Here is an 18,490-nt window from a genome sequence, read left to right as displayed (position 1 = left end):
ATAAAAAAGCATGCGGTTTGGTTTGGTTCGGTTGATTTTTAAAAAGTCATTCAAACCAAACCAAACCAAACCAATGCGGTTTGGATTGGTTCGGTTTGTGCGGTTTATCGCGAGATAAAAAAAATATTACATTAACTCTAATATTGCCAACTTGTTACAAAATAAACATAGGACATTTTATTTTGATGTTTATATGATAAAATATTAGGTAAAACTTATATCAAAATAGGTAAAATTAAGAATATTGGGAAGTAAAGAAAACAAATTCATCACCGGAAATGAATTGAAAGATAAACATAGGACATTTTATTTTGATGTTTATATGATAAAATATTAGGTAAAACTTATATCAAAATAGGTAAAATTAAGAATATTGGGAAGTAAAGAAAACAAATTCATCACCGGAAATGAATTGAAAGAGATGGAAAGGAATTATAATCAAACCTGATGGTGCAACGATGGAAAAATCGAATCAAAAGAGATGATTTATGAGTTTTTTTTTCCTTCAATGTAGCTTGTAAAACAAGCAAATAGTGAAATTTACCCCTACCATGATGCACACGGTGCACCACAGGCATGCGCAGGGGTACACCAGACAGCCTCCATGTGGCGAATTCTGTTGTTTTTCGTCATTTTCGAGCGTTCTTCCGTCTTGAAATGTCTTGGAACTTGGATGAATTTTCTTCAATTTGTATTGTCTTCAAAAACCTTCAAATCATTTGATTCTCCATGCAGTGTCTTGATTTACCAAATTATATGATTTATGAATAAAAACTCTCAAAACAACTATTGAGTTGCATGATTAGGGAACAAACTGAATTACAATGACTCGAATGAAAATAATAAAAAATGTTCCTCTAACTGATCTCTTATTTGTCTTCAAATGCAAAGAAAATAACTAAAAACATAGTCTAAAACGTCATATGATGCTCCGTACGTCATCGGTCTTCAGAAAAGGCATCCACTTCACTCCAAGAAACTCAACCTATATTTTCTATGATTTCGCGAACACAGACAATCATAAACAACAAAATGATGAGTTTCGAAAACATGTAACAATATATTATAACTGAAAAACACAAGCAAGAAATCAAATTGAAACTATATCACATCACGAACATAATATTCAAAACTTTTAAGAGTATAATATATTAGTTAAATACACTTAGTCACAAAAATAATCACTACATAACATTCAAAATCTTCATGAATAAAATGTCACAACTCAATCTAGTGTTAAGAAAATTAATTAAATAAAACATTAAACTATAATTAATATATATTTAATTCTAAATTAAACTATCAATTTTGAATATTAGATAAATCACATACAACTGGTTTTCCCTTATTTTCATGAATTAAATATGACTCTTTGATTCATGCATTTCAATCAATAATTACGCCACCACTACATAAACACAACATGTGTATCTTGTAAGAAAATCATATCTCCTTCATTCTTCATATATTAAATATGACTCTTGAGTTGTGCATATCATGTAAGAATGAATGTTATATTAAAGTGATTGTAAATTTTAGATCCTATTATCTATTAAATAATTGCATATAATTTTGCAATGCTTTATTATTTTATGGACAAATTATAAATTATATCAGTTATCATTTTTTTTTAAAGATACATCAGTTATCATTTTGAACTTAGACAAAGAACATCATCAACATTAAATATTTGTTTGGTCTCTCATTTGTCTTCATCTATTTTTTTTGCATTTTCTTATTTCCTTAAATAATATGGTTTCAAGTTGGAGAAAGTGGGGGATGACAAAGGTGTGGGGGTGGTGTCAGGTTAATTTTTTGTTCCAGAATATCTCTCTGAATTGGTTTTTTCTTTCTTTCAATCAAACTACTAGGAAAAGAAAAATTAAGGAGGGAAATTAATATCTTAAAAAATAAAATTCCTCACATATTTTTTGGTCTCAAAATTTAGTGATAGAATGTCTCAAAATTTAGTGATAGAATTAGAGAGGGATTTCATCTTTTCCCTTACTAAATTTCCCTTACTAATTTTTGTTATTTTAGTAGTTGGTATAATGAATTCTTTTTTTGGTGGTGGTCGGGATTCGAACCTCAGACCTTGCATATATTATGCATTGTCCTTACCAACTGAGCTAAACTCACGGGGACAGTAGTGGTATAATGACTAGTACTAAGCACAAGGTGTCTCGTCAGTTTTGAATTATGTTTAATGATTATGTAAATAAATTTAAATGAAATTTAAAATTAATTCATTTTAAAAATATAAGAATATAAATATAATTGTTATTTGTGTCATATAATTAAATCAAATTGAATAAGTCTTTGTGAGTTAAGTTCAGTTTGTAAGAACAATGCATAATATATGCAAGGTTCGGGGTTCAAACCCCGGCCAAAAAAAAAAATCAAATTGAATAATTAGGTGAAAATAAATGTAAATATATCGTATAAAAAAAACTATATAAATTAATTGCACAAAAGTAATCAGATTAGAAGATAACTATAAAACACATATTTATGTTAACATATTATATATCCCTTCAATTTTTTTTAACATATTATAAAAATCAATAAAAAGACATCATGTTAATATTTATGGTGAAATAATCAAATATATATAATTTTAGAATTAAATATCATCTCTATAAATAGAAAGAATAATATTTATGGTGAAATAATCAAATATATATAATTTTAGAATTAAATATCATCTCTATAAATAGAAAGAATAAATATTGTCGATTTTCCTTAAAAAAAATATTGTCATTTCTCGTCAAGATGAATAGCTGAAAAGATACATTTCTCAAATATATATATATATATATATATATATATATATATATATATATATATATATATATATATATATATATATATATATTAGGAACGATTGAGATATTATTTGTTACCTAGTTGAACACTAGTTTGTATATTGGTTTGAATAAATATATTCAAAACATAAGACAAAAAATAAAATAAAATATATTCAAAACAAGCCCATATTGCTTTTACCCATGTTAATTCCGATGATCATTCGTCTCACACCCGGTGCGAACACTCGCCCTTTTTGCTACGTTTCCAAACTCTTCTTCCTTTCAATCACAAAAACAACAACGATTTAAACGAAACCCTATTTTCTACCGACGACTCTTTAAATTTCTCTCACGTCGGTGAAAATGCTCGACGATTTTCCTCGCTATATCCTTTTTCACCTCCAAACTCATCTTCCTCCCTCAAAAACAACGATGACAACAATGTTGATGCAACAACTAACTATCAGAATAACCCATCCACAAACACTACATCTTTCTCTATGGCGATCACACCACAACTATCTCGAAGTTTATAACTCATCTGCAACGACTAGCTCTCAGAAGTTTATAACCCAATTCTCAATCTCCATGTTGTTCTTGTTAGAATCAAAACGACAATCGCGGTCGCCTTCGCAACGTCACTCTACTGTATATAGAGAAATGCAAACATGTGTTTTAAGATACGGTTCAAGAAAATCAATGATATATTATAATTATATTAGAAAAATTGTGTTCAAACTTTTTAATATTTACAAATTGTTATTTCCAATGTAATGTTTATAATTTTACCTTAATCTTGTATATATTAGGTTCGACATGGTGTTTCTTTTAGGATGCAGTTCTTATGTTGATTTTTTTTAATGTAACCAAAAAAACAAGAGTAATATATTTGTACAACTATTATATGACAACATTGTTTTTCTTCTCTATTTTTATTGGTCAAAAATAATAAAGAGAGAAGAAGGAAGAGAAAACCACTTTGTGACAACTCTATCTCATAATCACATTATGTTTTTATTCTTTTTTTTCCTTTCTCTCCCTCTCTATTGTTTTTGACCAATAAAAAGAGAGAAAAATGAAGTTGTCACAAAAGTTGTCTCAAATGATTGTTCAAATATCACTACTCTTTGTTATAACATTGAATTTGTGTCCTAGAACCAAACTTGTTATAACACCTAAATCAATCAACTTTTTGACAGATGAAATGATTGAATTTCCATAAAACTTATGTGGTTCAAATCCTATTGGGCGCAAATTTTTCCACATCAAATTTATTGCAATTGCATATATATTAATTATATTTGCATCTCTCAAAAAATATATTCTGAATTTATTATCTTTATTATTATTATTATTATTATTATTATTATTATTATTATTATTATTATTATTATTATTATTATTATTATTATTATTATTATTATTATTATATTAATATAAAATTACTTCAAAAAGGCTTTTGCTTCTCCAATGAATGTCTTGATAGAAGATATGTTTTTGTTAAATTTAAGTTTATTCGTTTTTAAATAAGCCCTTAACTCAACATGAAATTTCCGCACCTCGTCAATTTCTAATGAATCAAGATAACCATTCGTTCGAGTATAAATAATGATTATCCATTCTTCCATAATGACAAGAGCTGATTGGGATTGTTTAAGCAACTCGTGCAATCGTTGACCTATTGCCATTTGATTTTGTGTAGCTTTATTGATCATATGTTAAATCACATAAGATTTGGGGGTTAATGGAAGGGATGGATGAAAGCTTTGCTTATCTTCGACCTCAATTTTTTATTATTGTTAAATGGGTCATTTACAACAACATTCTGTCTAGAGAGGAGACTTAGATGAAAATTTCTCTTCTCATTTATGAAATTGCTCAAAAACTACACCAACGACAAATACTCAAGCAATGCCCCATTTCCTTTTAGTACTAGCTTGAGGCTTTTAATATTATGATGAAGATATCATTGAGTCTTAATATAATTAAAGGTGTGAAGGTGGGAAAGGAAGTGGTATTTATAAACAACCTTCAATTTTCAATGGGACACGTTCTTTTGCTCGACTAGAGCCAACTGAGTTGTATATTTGAGAGCGTTAAAAAGATTGTTACTAACACTCCTCCTTAAAGAGAATTTTCGTCCCTAAACCCAACAAATAATAAACAAGGACACTAGGTGGGGGTGTAGACGCACCCCTAAAACCACTTGGTGATGAGGTTCATTGCACAAAAAAATTGATGAACTAAGTTCGCAGCCGATATTGACAAGAATATTCGCACATCGATTGACTTAATGGTAAACATGAGAGACTCTAATCTCCCAATCCGAAGCAAGAAGATCTTCAATCTTCTTCAAGAGTATAAGTTAATGACCATCCTCATTTTTACAATTGAAATAATGACTTCTAAAGAGTATTTTCAAAGAGTATTTTCAATTGTCGTTAGAATTTATGACAATTTTAAGCACGGGCCATGGCGGACCACTTAAGAAGGTGATCCACCGTAGCACTCACCTTCATTGTATTTGTCAAATATAATTTTGTAGGTTTTTTGAGTCAGTTATCTAGTTTGTTTCTTCAATTTGATGTTGGTTTTAAATTTATTTTGAATAAACTCTTCTTGAATTCAATAATATGATTATGCTTTCATTTTCTTGATTAACAAGACATTTTTTTCTTACCTTTGTTTTGTTTCATTGATTTAGCAAGTTTAGAAAAAGTAATTTTAAATGAGTTCAAATCGAAGGATATGATTAATGTTGGTTTTAAAGCTCACGGAGAACTTACCAAACTACTTACATAGTTTTCATACCAACAAATAGTGTTGACCTAATTCAAGAACGTTTATATGAGATATCACAAATCTTTTTTAACTTAAAGATTATAATTTAGATTTGTGAGGTAAAGTCAACTTCTTACCGAGAATATTATGATCCATTTGTTCAAAACCATTAGTTGATTTTCTTTTAATCAAAAACCATCAATTGATGAAAAAAGTAATTTTGCCTAAAAAGAAACCATTCCACAAAATTAATGAAATTCCTAGTATTTTTTTGTGAGGTAATGAAATTCCTAGTTTTTCTCCTTATCATATTATTATCACATTTTTTTTTAAATTATTATCTCTTTCCTTTCCTATTAATTAAATATCTATCTTTTTTTGTATTAAAAATATTAAAATATCTATCTACTCATAAGGATAAAGTAACTGCAACTGTGGTCGTTAATAGAGAGCTGACACAGTCCCTCAAACTGGAAACTGAAACTGAAACACAAACATTTGCATGTGTCACATGATGTCTTTGAGGACTCCTATGAATCAATGTCTTCTCAAAGTTCCCACTTTTCATCCCTTGTTCAAATTCAACAGAACTCATACTCATCATAACACCCTCTCATTCACCATCAACTGCTGCAATCTCAAAAACAAGGGAAAGAATAATAACTTGTTGTCACAGAAGATTGTCTTATCAGAATCTTCTCCTCCACCACTCACACAGGAGAATGATGATATCAACAGTGGAAATGTTCCAGCAAGCTCAAAGAACCAGAAAGGTCCTTATGGTGTGGTCAAGAAGTTGAGTAAAAAGGTGTTGCAGATTCTCTCTAATTTGCCTTTGGCTATTGGAGAAATGTTCACCATTGCTTTTTTAATGGGGTTGGGTATGTGCTTAAACTTTTCTTCTTTTCTCTACTTTTTGAGTATGAATTATTATTAAGTTGTTTTTCACCCTATTTAGTTCTTAAAATTTTACATAGGAATGTTTGAATTGATTCATTTGAGCTTATCTACTCACCTATTTGAGAGAGTTTATGAAAACAACTTGAGACTTGTTCAAACCCATTTGGGGTTGGCCTAGTGGTTGGCTTGGAATCTTGGAGTTTGCTCATCCATAGGTCTCAAGTTCGATTCCCTCTGGTGCCAATTTCGGTGGGCTAAGTCCATACAGAGCTTGCTCTGGCTTTAAACGGGCCCCCCGCAAGTGGGCGGTGGGACCCTCGGATTAGTCGATTTTTGGATTGGATACAACGTATGAAAACAACTTATAACTTAGATGAAAACTCAATTTGACTTTATTTTATCCTTTGATATGGAGATAACATAGGCACTTAATTAAGTTATTTATCAAAACAGGCCATAGTACTTTTGTTATTTAGAAGATAGATTTTGATGTAAATGCCCCTCAAGATTGTGAATTGTGGGTGAACTTTAAAATATTATGGCTAAAGAGATGTTATTTCAATTTTTGTGTCTGTAAATTTGCTTTAATAAAAGGGTCTTGCTAACAAGTGCCCTAAGGGCATTGTTTAAGGAACCCAAAAAAAGAAACTATGTCTTGAAAATACAAGTCAAACACTTTTTAAAGTCATAACCGTACAATTTCCAATGCAAAAATTGCTACTTTTAGATGCTTAAACAATGCCCTTAGGGCAGTTGTTAGCATTTTCCTTAATAAAACCATAAGATAAGTATATGTTTGCTTCTACGGTGGCAAATTTGATTTTGATTAAATTGATTTTAGGTAAAAGTGTGTTTACCGTAACATAATTTATTTTTGAATATTTTCACGTGAAAGTGAGGTGAACAATAAATTTGAGTCTAAAAATCACGATCGAAGGCAACAATTACAAACTTTAGCTTCAAGTTAGAATCAATTCTTGAGCAAAAATTAATTATACTCAAGAACCACCAAACATGTCTTGGTCATTTTTAACTCCTCAAAATCAATTTTAGCTCTCCCAAAAGCTAACGTAAATATGCACTAAAGAAAAATTTCTATGGCAGGCACTTTTATTGACCAAGGCGAGAAACCTGAGTTTTATTTCCAGAATTACCCCGAAGATCATCCTGTGTTAGGATTTTTTACTTGGAGATGGATTTTCTTCCTTGGTTTTGATCACATGTATTCAGCTCCTATATTTCTTGCAATGTTGGCCCTTCTTGGTGCATCCCTTATTGCCTGCACTTACACAACACAACTCCCACTCATCAAGGTTTCAAAAAGGTTTGGTTTGGTTGTCAGTTTTCTGTGTTCATAATGCTTGGTTTGCGACATTTCTTGATCACTGAGGGCCTTATTTGTTTCGTAGATGGTCATTTATGCACTCTGCCGAGGTTATACGTAAGCAAGAGTTTTCAGAATCATTGCCAAGAGCATCAATCCAAGATGTCGGTACTATATTAATGGGAGCTGGATATGAGGTTATAATGCTATGCCATGATTCACACTTGACTATTTTGTTGTAGAAATAGTTTATACACAAACACTTATATGATAAGCGCTTATTTGTAGTTACTGACCAACAATAGACTTGAATATTTTTTGTGCGCGCTAACAAAATGTAAATTTGGATTATAGGTATTTTTGAAAGGACCAACTTTGTATGCTTTTCGCGGACTTGCCGGTCGGCTAGCTCCTGTTGGCGTTCATATAGCACTGCTGTTGATAATGGGTGGAGGAACTTTAAGTGCTGCAGGGAGCTTTAAAGGTTCAGTCACTGTGCCTCAGGGGCTGAATTTTGTTGTAGGAGACGTTCTCGGTCCTACCGGCTTTCTTTCCTTTCCAACTGATGCTTTTAATACAGAGATTCATGTCAACAGATTCTCTATGGATTATTATGAAAGTGGGGAGGTAAATGTTGGTTTTTGTTTTATATGAAATTGGAGTATTGATACTTGCAATTGAATTCAAGAAATTACCACCAGAATAAGTCAAAGTGTATTTAATTTTCTGCAATTTTGACAGTCTTATTGTTTTGCTATTTTGTTGTAAAATTTGGTTTTCGATTTTTGTTACAGGTTTCACAGTTTCACACCGATCTTTCCCTCTTGAACATGGATGGAAAAGAAGTAATGAGGAAAACAATTAGTGTAAACGACCCTTTAAGATATGATGGTATCACCATATACCAGACGGATTGGAGTATTTCAGCTCTGCAAATTCTCAAGGACAATGAAGGACCTTATAACTTGGCTATGGCACCTCTAAAGATCAATGGAGATAAGAAACTTTATGGTACTTTTCTACCGGTTGGAGATGTTAACTCTCCTGATGTTAAAGGAATGTAAGTGTATATATTCACTGTCACACTAAAATATTTGTTTCAATATTTGGAAGCTTTGGAAACTGTTCATAAGAGCATTTCCTCAATGAATTTTAGTTTGTATTTGGGGTGACATAAACAACTTATTTGTACTTATCTACTAACAAACACTTGTGAGTGTTTACGAAAGCTTGTGGAAACAACTTATGAAATGTCTATAAACTTTTTTACAACAGCTTATGAAAAGAGATAATAACTTATACATATGCACTTGTATTGTGAATGCTTATCGATTAAGAACTTAATTAAGTTGTTCGTTTAAACGAGTCTTTAGTGTATGATTGGGGGAGAACAATCAGATAATTGAAGTAGTTAGGATCAGAGTTTAAGACTTAGATAATTGTAATAGTTTGAGGTTCCAATAAAAGAAAAAGATTTTTGTTTTATTATTAGCATATTCTTAAAATTATGTATATAAGATTAAATTACAAATTAAGTGCAAAGGACCACCATTACAGACTAGGACTTGATATGTCATTCTGGCATATACACATTGATATTCTGCTTGTCTCATTCTTTTTACTAACTTTTATCGAATTTTAGATCTATGCTTGCTCGTGACCTGCAGTCAATTGTCCTTTATGATAAGGAAGGGAAATTTGCAGGAGTTAGACGACCTAATTCAAAGCTCCCAATCAACATTGACGGCTCAGAAATTGTCGTTGTGGATGCAATAGGCAGTAGTGGCTTGGACTTGAAGGTGTGAGCTTAAGCCAAGTCTGGTTATTTTCCTTTAGATGCAATTAGTTGTGTTACCTTTGTCACTGACCTATTGCTTAATGCTTATGTTATGCAGACTGATCCTGGCGTGCCAGTTGTATATGCTGGATTTGGTGCTCTCATGCTCACTACTTGCATCAGCTATTTATCTCATTCACAGGTGAATCTCTACATTTACATTAACACTAAGTATATGAAATTATCATTTGCATATTTGTTTGTATCATTCTTTTTCCAATTTTGCTTTCATTTATAGATTTTCCAGACAAATGTCATATGCATAATTAGACGATTCCTAAAAATGAGCAAATAACACTGGTAGCTTAGTTGTGTTTTCATTATCCATGTTTAATTATATATTAAAATGTGAATTTAATTTTTGGTAAATTGAAAGATATGGGCCTTACAAGATGGCACAACAGTCGTTATTGGAGGGAAGACTAACAGAGCTAAGTTAGAGTTTCCGGACGAGATGAACCTCTTGCTTGACAAAATCCCTGAAATAGTTGAATCATCATCTCTATCTAAGCAAACTGATAGCATGGTTAGCTAGAGCTTATAGCTTTTGAGATATCAAGGTGAGAATTAAAAGACTCTTCAATTGGATGGGTGCATATATATGGATTATATAGAAATGATAGAGTACGTCGACATACAAACATACAAATTGGATGCGATGGATGAGTCAATCACCAAAACTTTTGCAGATCATCTTATAAGACATTGTTTACATACTAAGAGTATATTACATGTATATTTCGTTTATTTTTATTTTATTTGATAGGGCCAGATACCAAAGCTCTAATGTCTTGTATCATTTGATGAATAGTATCTTTGCTATTTGGTATGTCCATAATGTACAGTTTGCAGTTGAAAATATATAAAGATCGCGTCTCTTTTTATTGTATTGAGCTGTTCCTGTTTCTGTTTGAATGATAGTGTCGTCAATGGAGATATGTTTTCATCTCCTTGTAGCCATTCTGATACCAAAAATGCAATACTCATGTTAATGTTTAGAATGTTACACAATACACAACAGAAATGCATGTCGAAGATGTTTTGTTAAACAAAATGTTGGTAAGACCAACACACCAAGTGTCATACACTTTACAAAAGTACAAATAGTTCTGATAACTCAAAACACCAAGCCTCAATATGGGCATTACATAATAATACCATTTTAATCAAAATACATAAGATGATATGAATATAACATAAACAACTTCATTAGCATTCCGGCATTTGCTCCTCATCTGAAACAAAAAGAATCACATCTCAGAACATCATCGATGACACACACACACACACACACACATATAAGATAAGGAATAATAACTCATCGCATATCACATATAAATCACTCGTGAAAATATGAATTGTTATACATACCATCTCAGACATGTCACATGAGTAATCTGAGAAATATCTCACTGTAAGTGTTGTTAATGTACTTATTTGTTAGTACCAAGCGTCAATGAGTTATAACAGCGTATACCATAAGAAATTCATCATACTCACAATTAATGTCTTCATGTCATTCAACAATTTCAAAATAATCAACACAATGCATGTAGAAGGCATGAGATAAATAGTATAGATATTCATATCAAAGCTATTTCATCACATACCAAACTACCTATAATTTGCAGCAACTATATAAAAAGGTATAGTTAAACTGCCACAACCAATGCAATACATCTTCAATTATGGCAGCAAGTTAGACTCATTTTAAATTACTAATTACTATTTCATCATATGCCTTAACTGAAAAAAAAAAAAAAAGACTCTACTTTCCTATACCGCAAGAATCAATTAATTATAGGTTCCATGCGTAGTTATTTTCAAATTACTGCAGCAGGTCCTTACGAGTTTCAGGTAATCAGGTTACTACCTGAAACTTGCAATCCAAATTTCTCATACTAAATGAAATTGAGTGGTTCGAGTGACCATTGTGAGGAGTCAGTTATAGGAAAAACAAAGACAGTGCCAATACGGGTTTGAAGGATATTACCTCAAATCAATCCCTGACCCGTACACACAGTCTAATGTTTGATGACGATTAATTGGGTTGAGGGGTAAGGATGTAGGTTTCTATTGGCAACTCTCTTAGTTGTTTAATCCCGTCATTCTAAAAGTTCTACCATCTAACTAAAACAATTGTACTAAATAACAGTTTCAATAATTATACCAAATAATAGTTCATTAAACATAACTATGCACGTAAAATAATTTAATTAAACACTAATGAGGTGGATTTGAGATGTTAGGGCTTACAAATGCATGGATGATCCTAGTGCTAGATTATTGGTCTATAATGAAAACTAATACTAAACAATGCTGCAAAAGGAAAGATTTGGAAGAATTTTTTTAAATTAAATTAAGGTTTCTCATTGATAAAATCTACAAGTCAAACTGTAAATAATCCTGTAATTCAAATCCATCCTGTTAATTTTACCTTTAACAGTGTATATATGCAGACCTGCTTTATGAGAGTTGTAACCCTTCTTCCCTTTTCAAGTTAAACACCTTGATAAGCGCATCTCCCACAACCTGTGTGAAGTCCAATGATGCAAAATGTCATTACACGAACTTGAATTGGATATTATCATCGAAAACTGAAAGAAAGGATAGGAACACTATTTGAAATATAAATAAATACGACACGAGCCATTTGCACCAGTCACTTCCTGTGAAAGTAACTATCTGAATTGCAAGGTTTCCAAAGTATATTCATTACACCAGCAGAACTATACTGAGGAAATTTACAGCAAAAAAACGAACAAGAATATGGAAGGCCAGTTACAAGTTTTTATTACTTCACGCACAAGGTAAGAAAAAATACCTTGTCTGGTGTGGATGCACCAGATGTTACACCAATCTTTATGGACCCTTTGGCAGCCAGTTTTCTTTCTCGACAAGCTCGCCATGCTGAAAGATGAAAAGATAAAACATTATTATTAATAGTGAAAAAGAGATAATAGTAGATGAGGTATAAAATCTCTTTTATCGATGCTTACATTCAGCTTGTATTTTATTTTGTTTCCTGGACCAATTCTTTGCTCACTGTCAATCCAGTAAGAAGGAATTCCACGTTCCTCAGCTATCTCTTGTAGGTGCGAAGTATTGCTCGAGTTCCAGCCACCAACTACTAACATGAGATCCATATCTTTATCTACCAGCTTGTAAATAGCATATCTTGTCGCACCTGAAAGGAAATTCAATACAAATGTTTGATTATATATCATAGAATTGGGGAATATTTTTCTGAATGTTATTTCAAAAGTAAGTGGGGCGCCTGTGCACTGTGCAGGTTAGTGTGTGACCTTCATTCACCCGTGAACTATCTGGAGAGAAGCTGCACGTGAGTGGGGCACCCGAGACATGCTTTTGAGCTCTGGCTGGTTTTTGGCCATTAGTCCAGATGGCAGGGACGGGGATGCTTGACTTGCAATGGAAAGTGGTGAAATGGTTGATATAGTGCTGCTGGTGTAAAACAGAAAATTCCCAGTAACAAACGTTGATGAAGGAAATGAGACACAATAAAACTGCCCAAAAAAATATGGTTTATGTGGAAGCATGGAGCCCATAACCGGGAGCTCGTGATACCATGTAGAATCGGTGAATTCTTTTCTGATTAGTCTACCAAAAGTAACGACAGTACAATTGCTAAAATGTTTAAATAGGTTGTGTTATATCCAATGAGCCTAACTAACGGGGTAAATACAATATGTACAAATTATTACATAAGAAAATATTTCATATAAAGTTACAACATATGCATAATAGTGCTAACTTGATAACCAGCTACAAGAACTGCAATCACATATTATCCAAAATAAGCAAGAACATATAGGGACTAGAGAAGTGAAAATACCTGAGTAGCATCACAAATTGTGTTGAAGCTTATGAATTGCTCATTAACGTTTTCCACGCCAAATTTGCGCATCAAAGTCCTCTGCACAAGTTTCTCTGTGATCCTATCAGCAAAATACATATTACTATTTTTATAATTTATGAATAGAGCACAAGAGAATCCCTCTGCCGCTAACTCCAAAAAATGTAAAAGCTAACCAATCTCTTCAGTCTCTCCCTTGAGCATTGTTGTCTGATTTGCAATGCCAAGCTTTATCAGGTCATTGTCTGGATCAAAGCCCTTAGAAACTGCAAATTTAAATTTCTGGACAAGAAGAATTAAATAAACGGCATCGAATACTAAAGGGTTTTGAAAGCAAGATCGATAACAGGACAAATGCTGTACCTCGAAAAATGCCTCTCTGGTTGAGCTAGATCCATTAAGCTCACCACCAAGAATATAATCGCAAACATATTTAGCCTGGATAAGTTTGTCAGTTATGCAAAAGTTAATACAAATTTCTTCAAGTTAAGACATTCAACACAAATTAAATCAAATACTAGCAGCAGCTTAGGACAAACCTCTGCCTTATTTTTCACAATTATGTACTTTCCTGCAAAAGACGCAGTTGCGACAGTTTCCTCATGGGCATATTTACCATGAATTATCGAGGTATAATCTCCTTTTTTGTGCTTCTTGACAACATTCCATACCTTAAAAACAATTCATAGGAGACAAATAATCTGAGTATTTGTTGGTGCATATTGATATATGAACTGAATACATGTAAACCAGCAAAGCAGAAAGCCACCCTCATATGTAGATACCTTTGAAACCCACTCGCAAGTTGTATCAACGATTTGAACTTTTTTCTCACTCAAAGTCAACATCTCATCGACTGCGGCTCCAAAAGCAGGCAATATGACTACATCACCCTTGTTGACAACCTCAAATTGTTTCTTTCCTTCTGCAATAGGAATGTTCTCCACTTTCATCTCCTCTAGCCGCTGCATCAATAATTTATCAAAGCTCAACAATCAACAAATTAATCATGTAAAAGGATGGATGTGGAAGAAACACAAGGCAGTGATCAATTAAGTTCATAACAAGCATCAAGTTTTACCAACTTTCATCAACTGTATGATATAACTAATAAATAAGAGTTTAGTTTGGATACACCATCTATGTAAAAAAAAAAAAGTACCATATCAGCAAATCACAGTCAATTACATCTGTGATTTTAGAAGTAGTTATGATGCAAGTCAAATATTTTTAATGATATACGATAAGATTGACAGTGTAAAGAAAATCTATACTGGCGGTGTATATGAATTAAATTAATCAATTAAAAAATTCAGAGATCATTGAAGGTAATAGGAAATGTATATACCTTATTAACCGTTGGGTTGTGGATGATTTCATTGGTAATCCAAATTTTGTGATTAGGAAACTGTTCTCTGGCCTCATACGCAATCTGAACAGCCTTCTCAACTCCCCAACAAAAGCCAAAAGCTTCAGCTAGCATCACAGTGATATTGCCCCATGTATACTCATGAGTTCCCATTTTCCTTTAATGTCTCAATGATCTCACCTGCATTTACAAAAAAGGATACACACAATCACAGTGATTTGGTACCTAACAATGGTTAGATATTCTTACTTAGCAGTTCCTTACCCTATTATGACTACTCGATAATCTTTATAGTCGTTTCTAGGAACAATTTCTCCTACAAATTAAGCTCGATCATGCAGTCTAAATATTTGATACTAAACATGTACCAAAGTGTAAGAATTTTTAACAGACACAATACTTATACGTTAGATACGGATAATAATTTGAAAAATAGAATAACAAAAATGTAATATGTGCCAGTGTCATGTTGGACACGTCTTTAATAGAAAGTGTTTGTGATACAAAATAAGCACATTCCCAACTAGAAAGTAATAAGCATACAAAAAGAAGCTAAACATGATTTTTTTTTTCTCAGCTGAATTCCCATCAAAAACTGATGAGAGACCGAAATCAAAGAAGAAACATAACAACATACTGGTGTACTCGCGATTCATGAGTTTGAGAGGCTCTTCCTTGCGTCCAAAGCCTTTGCGGTTATAATTCTCACCCCCTGGTGAGATTCTTTCGGAACACCTTAGGATCAAAATCAGAGTCAGCTGAACAATGGACCAAAAACACTTTCCTGCACCGGATTCTATCCGGAGAAGGAACGTCGATGAGAGTGGTGGGAAGACGGCAAAAGTTGGCACGGAAAGCCATTAGAAGATACAGTCAAGACAAGACAGCGGTCCTAAGTTCTCTTGTTGTGTATTTTAATGATCATTTTAGTTTATTTAATTCAAAAGTAGTAGAAATATTAGAATACAAGGTGAAGCTGTCACGTTTTTGCATGTTATTTTTTAAGGTTGATTCGAAAACCGTTGCAGCTCATTCTTTCAAAGCCTCTGTTGTGGACTTTTTGAATGGTATCTTTGCGTTTGCTTAACTACCACACCACTATATAAAAGATTTCCGTGATTTTATCAAAAGGGTCCGATATTACGGAAGTAGTAGTTCTACTTTGACAACTTAATTTTTAGTGCATCATTCATGTAGGTAATATTTATGTTTAAGTATTATAATATTTTGATAATTTTACCAATTTACTAATAGATACAAATACCACCTTTATATCCATTAACTATTTTTTCATTAGTGGGTATCTCTTAAACTCGTCGGATGTCATCCCTACTGTGAAAGCTTCACTAGTTTATTTAAAAGGGAGTAAATGCAATCTCTTTATAGTTATTCTTTAAGCCTAGAGGTATTTCCTACCTCTAGATAAGCATCATCCCTTCACCCTAAATTTATATTGAAAAATAAAACAAAAATTAATCTTACAAGATAATTATAGTATACTTAAATAATTAAAATCAAGTTAAAAAGTTAAACATTTAAAGACTTTGTTATCTATCAATTATGACACAAAAATCCTGATAAAAATAATTAACTTCAATTTTTTTTATTAATTATGATGATTTTTTTTTTGACAAAATGATAATTAATATTCTTGATCTCGTAAAAATATGTGTATTTTCAAAAATATTATTTGATAAGTAGTTTTTAAAAAGATATTCTTCATGGAATTTTTCTTAGGAAAATAAATGAATCATTGAAAATAAAATTTATATTAATTGAGGAGTAATTTAAGAATGACGTTATTAAATAAAGAGTAAATTACACTCTCCTCCCCTCAAAGATACTTGAATTACACTCCCCTCCCATCTTATGTTATAATATACACTTTCCTCCCCTCTTATTCAAAACATATTAGAAAACATTTCAATCTGCTCCCCTAAGAGAAGCATGAATTACATTCCCCTCTCCTCTTATGTTAAAATCTACACTTTACTCCCTCAATACTTTTTTTTATTTCTAATAATATAGCAAAAAAATAATAATCTAACAACTTCGGAAAAAATAGAGTATTGCAGGTCTATTTTAATATAATCAAAATTTGAATACATAGTTTTTGCTATTTTTTATTCACAATTTCATTAACATATAGCATTAAACCCTATTATAAAATATGAAACAACTCAAAATAAAATTAAAATATGTGAAAAATTACTAAAGAATATAAAATATGGTTATTTAAAAGTTAAATTTATACTCTAAATTAAAAAATTAATAGAAAAATATTTAAATTTCATATCATTGACATTTAAATTATAAAGAAATGAATAATTTTCTAAAATGGTGGTTCAAAATCAGTATATATCATAAAAATATTTATTTATGTTAAATTAGATTAAAGTTTAGTGCATATTTAATTATTAGGGGGGGTTGTAATTCAAGCATCTTATAGGGGAGGGGAGTATAAATTTTACTTTTCAACGGAGGGGAGTGTATATTTTAACATAAGAGGGGAGGAGAGTGTAATTCAAGCATCTTTGAGGGGATATGACTGTAATTAACTCTTAAATAAATTGTAGTTATTTTTTTCTTAAATGCAATTTTGATCCCCTATTTTTAAAATTGTTAACTTTTGATACCCCTATTTTCAAAACCAACTTTCTCATCCCCTAGTTAGAAAGTCTAACAAAAAATTTTGGTCTCCCTCCTCTGTGTGTGGCAAGCTCATTAACAACGTGGATCCTACTTGACATTATCTATGTGCCACATCATTTCCACTTCATTAAATATAATCATAAAATTAAATAACAAATTAATATTAAAATAAAAAAGAATTGGAGAATAAAATTAGAAACCCTAAACTATTCTTTTATCCCCAAATTCTCAAATCGAAAAATGGGGAGATTAGTCACTTTAGTCTTTGAATAGGAAAGGAGTCGTCACTTTAATCCTTGAATGCAGATAAATTGCAAAATAGTCCCTGAATGTATACTCTGTTAGTCAATTTAGTCTCTGAATGCAGACTTCGTTAGTCAATTTAGTCCCTGAATGTAAACTCTGTTAGTCACTTTAGTCCTTTTACAATTTCTCGATTTAAACAAGATGAAAGGGGGAGGAAGTGGAATTTGAAAATTGAAACCAATAAACGTTTAGATTTTGTTAAATTAAATATCGACATAATATATCCATCATGACTTTAGTTTTATAAAATGCAAGAACTCCCAACTAAGATTGTTTCGTAGTTTCCTATATGTCAGCCTTGTATTTAATCATATAAGACATCATAGCAGAAAGCGCCTTTATATTGTAATAATGAAGATCATACAAAATCAATAAAATATTTGATCAAATACAGCAGCAACAACAACCAAGCAAGCGAAGCGACTACTCATTTCCCATTCAGGGACTAAAGTGACTAATCCACTCGCATTATATGAAAACAGAATACTACCATTATTACTTTACTACCCATACCTAATTTTCTTTCAAACTTTTGTTGGATTAATTATTTAATTAATCAATTATGGATTGACAATAATCAATTATTATAAGTTAATCTTATAATATAAATTATGGTATATTGTGTTAAGCACTAATT

General features: G+C 31.6%; 1 protein-coding gene and 1 pseudogene across 2 annotated transcripts; one reads left to right on the top strand and one right to left on the bottom strand.

Moving 5' to 3' along the window:
* Window positions 1–6,031: 6,031 nt before the first annotated feature.
* Window positions 6,032–10,538, top strand: LOC146930972 (cytochrome c biogenesis protein family). The gene is made up of 8 exons (XM_085702465.1): window positions 6,032–6,469; window positions 7,593–7,812; window positions 7,898–8,009; window positions 8,167–8,439; window positions 8,607–8,872; window positions 9,455–9,611; window positions 9,708–9,791; window positions 10,026–10,538. Exons 1-8 carry the CDS (start codon window positions 6,091–6,093, stop codon window positions 10,182–10,184), a joined length of 1,650 nt encoding a protein of 549 aa, XP_085558591.1. The 5' UTR covers window positions 6,032–6,090; the 3' UTR covers window positions 10,185–10,538.
* Window positions 10,539–10,658: 120 nt separating this feature from the next.
* On the bottom strand, window positions 10,659–15,807 carry LOC146930971 (4-hydroxy-3-methylbut-2-enyl diphosphate reductase, chloroplastic-like; annotated as a pseudogene). Its single transcript, XR_015006547.1, has 11 exons — window positions 15,533–15,807; window positions 14,875–15,075; window positions 14,312–14,491; window positions 14,066–14,197; window positions 13,890–13,964; window positions 13,703–13,808; window positions 13,506–13,600; window positions 12,649–12,836; window positions 12,474–12,559; window positions 12,087–12,181; window positions 10,659–10,884 (listed from the first exon to the last, which is right to left on the bottom strand). The product of XR_015006547.1 is annotated as a 4-hydroxy-3-methylbut-2-enyl diphosphate reductase, chloroplastic-like (transcript).
* Between the last annotated feature and the right edge of the window lie 2,683 nt (window positions 15,808–18,490).

This window comes from Medicago sativa, chromosome 4 (assembly GCF_051527215.1).
Source record: "Medicago sativa cultivar Bolivia chromosome 4, Bolivia_mono, whole genome shotgun sequence".
NCBI lineage: Eukaryota > Viridiplantae > Streptophyta > Magnoliopsida > Fabales > Fabaceae > Medicago > Medicago sativa.
This window is presented reverse-complemented; position numbering and strand designations above follow the sequence as displayed.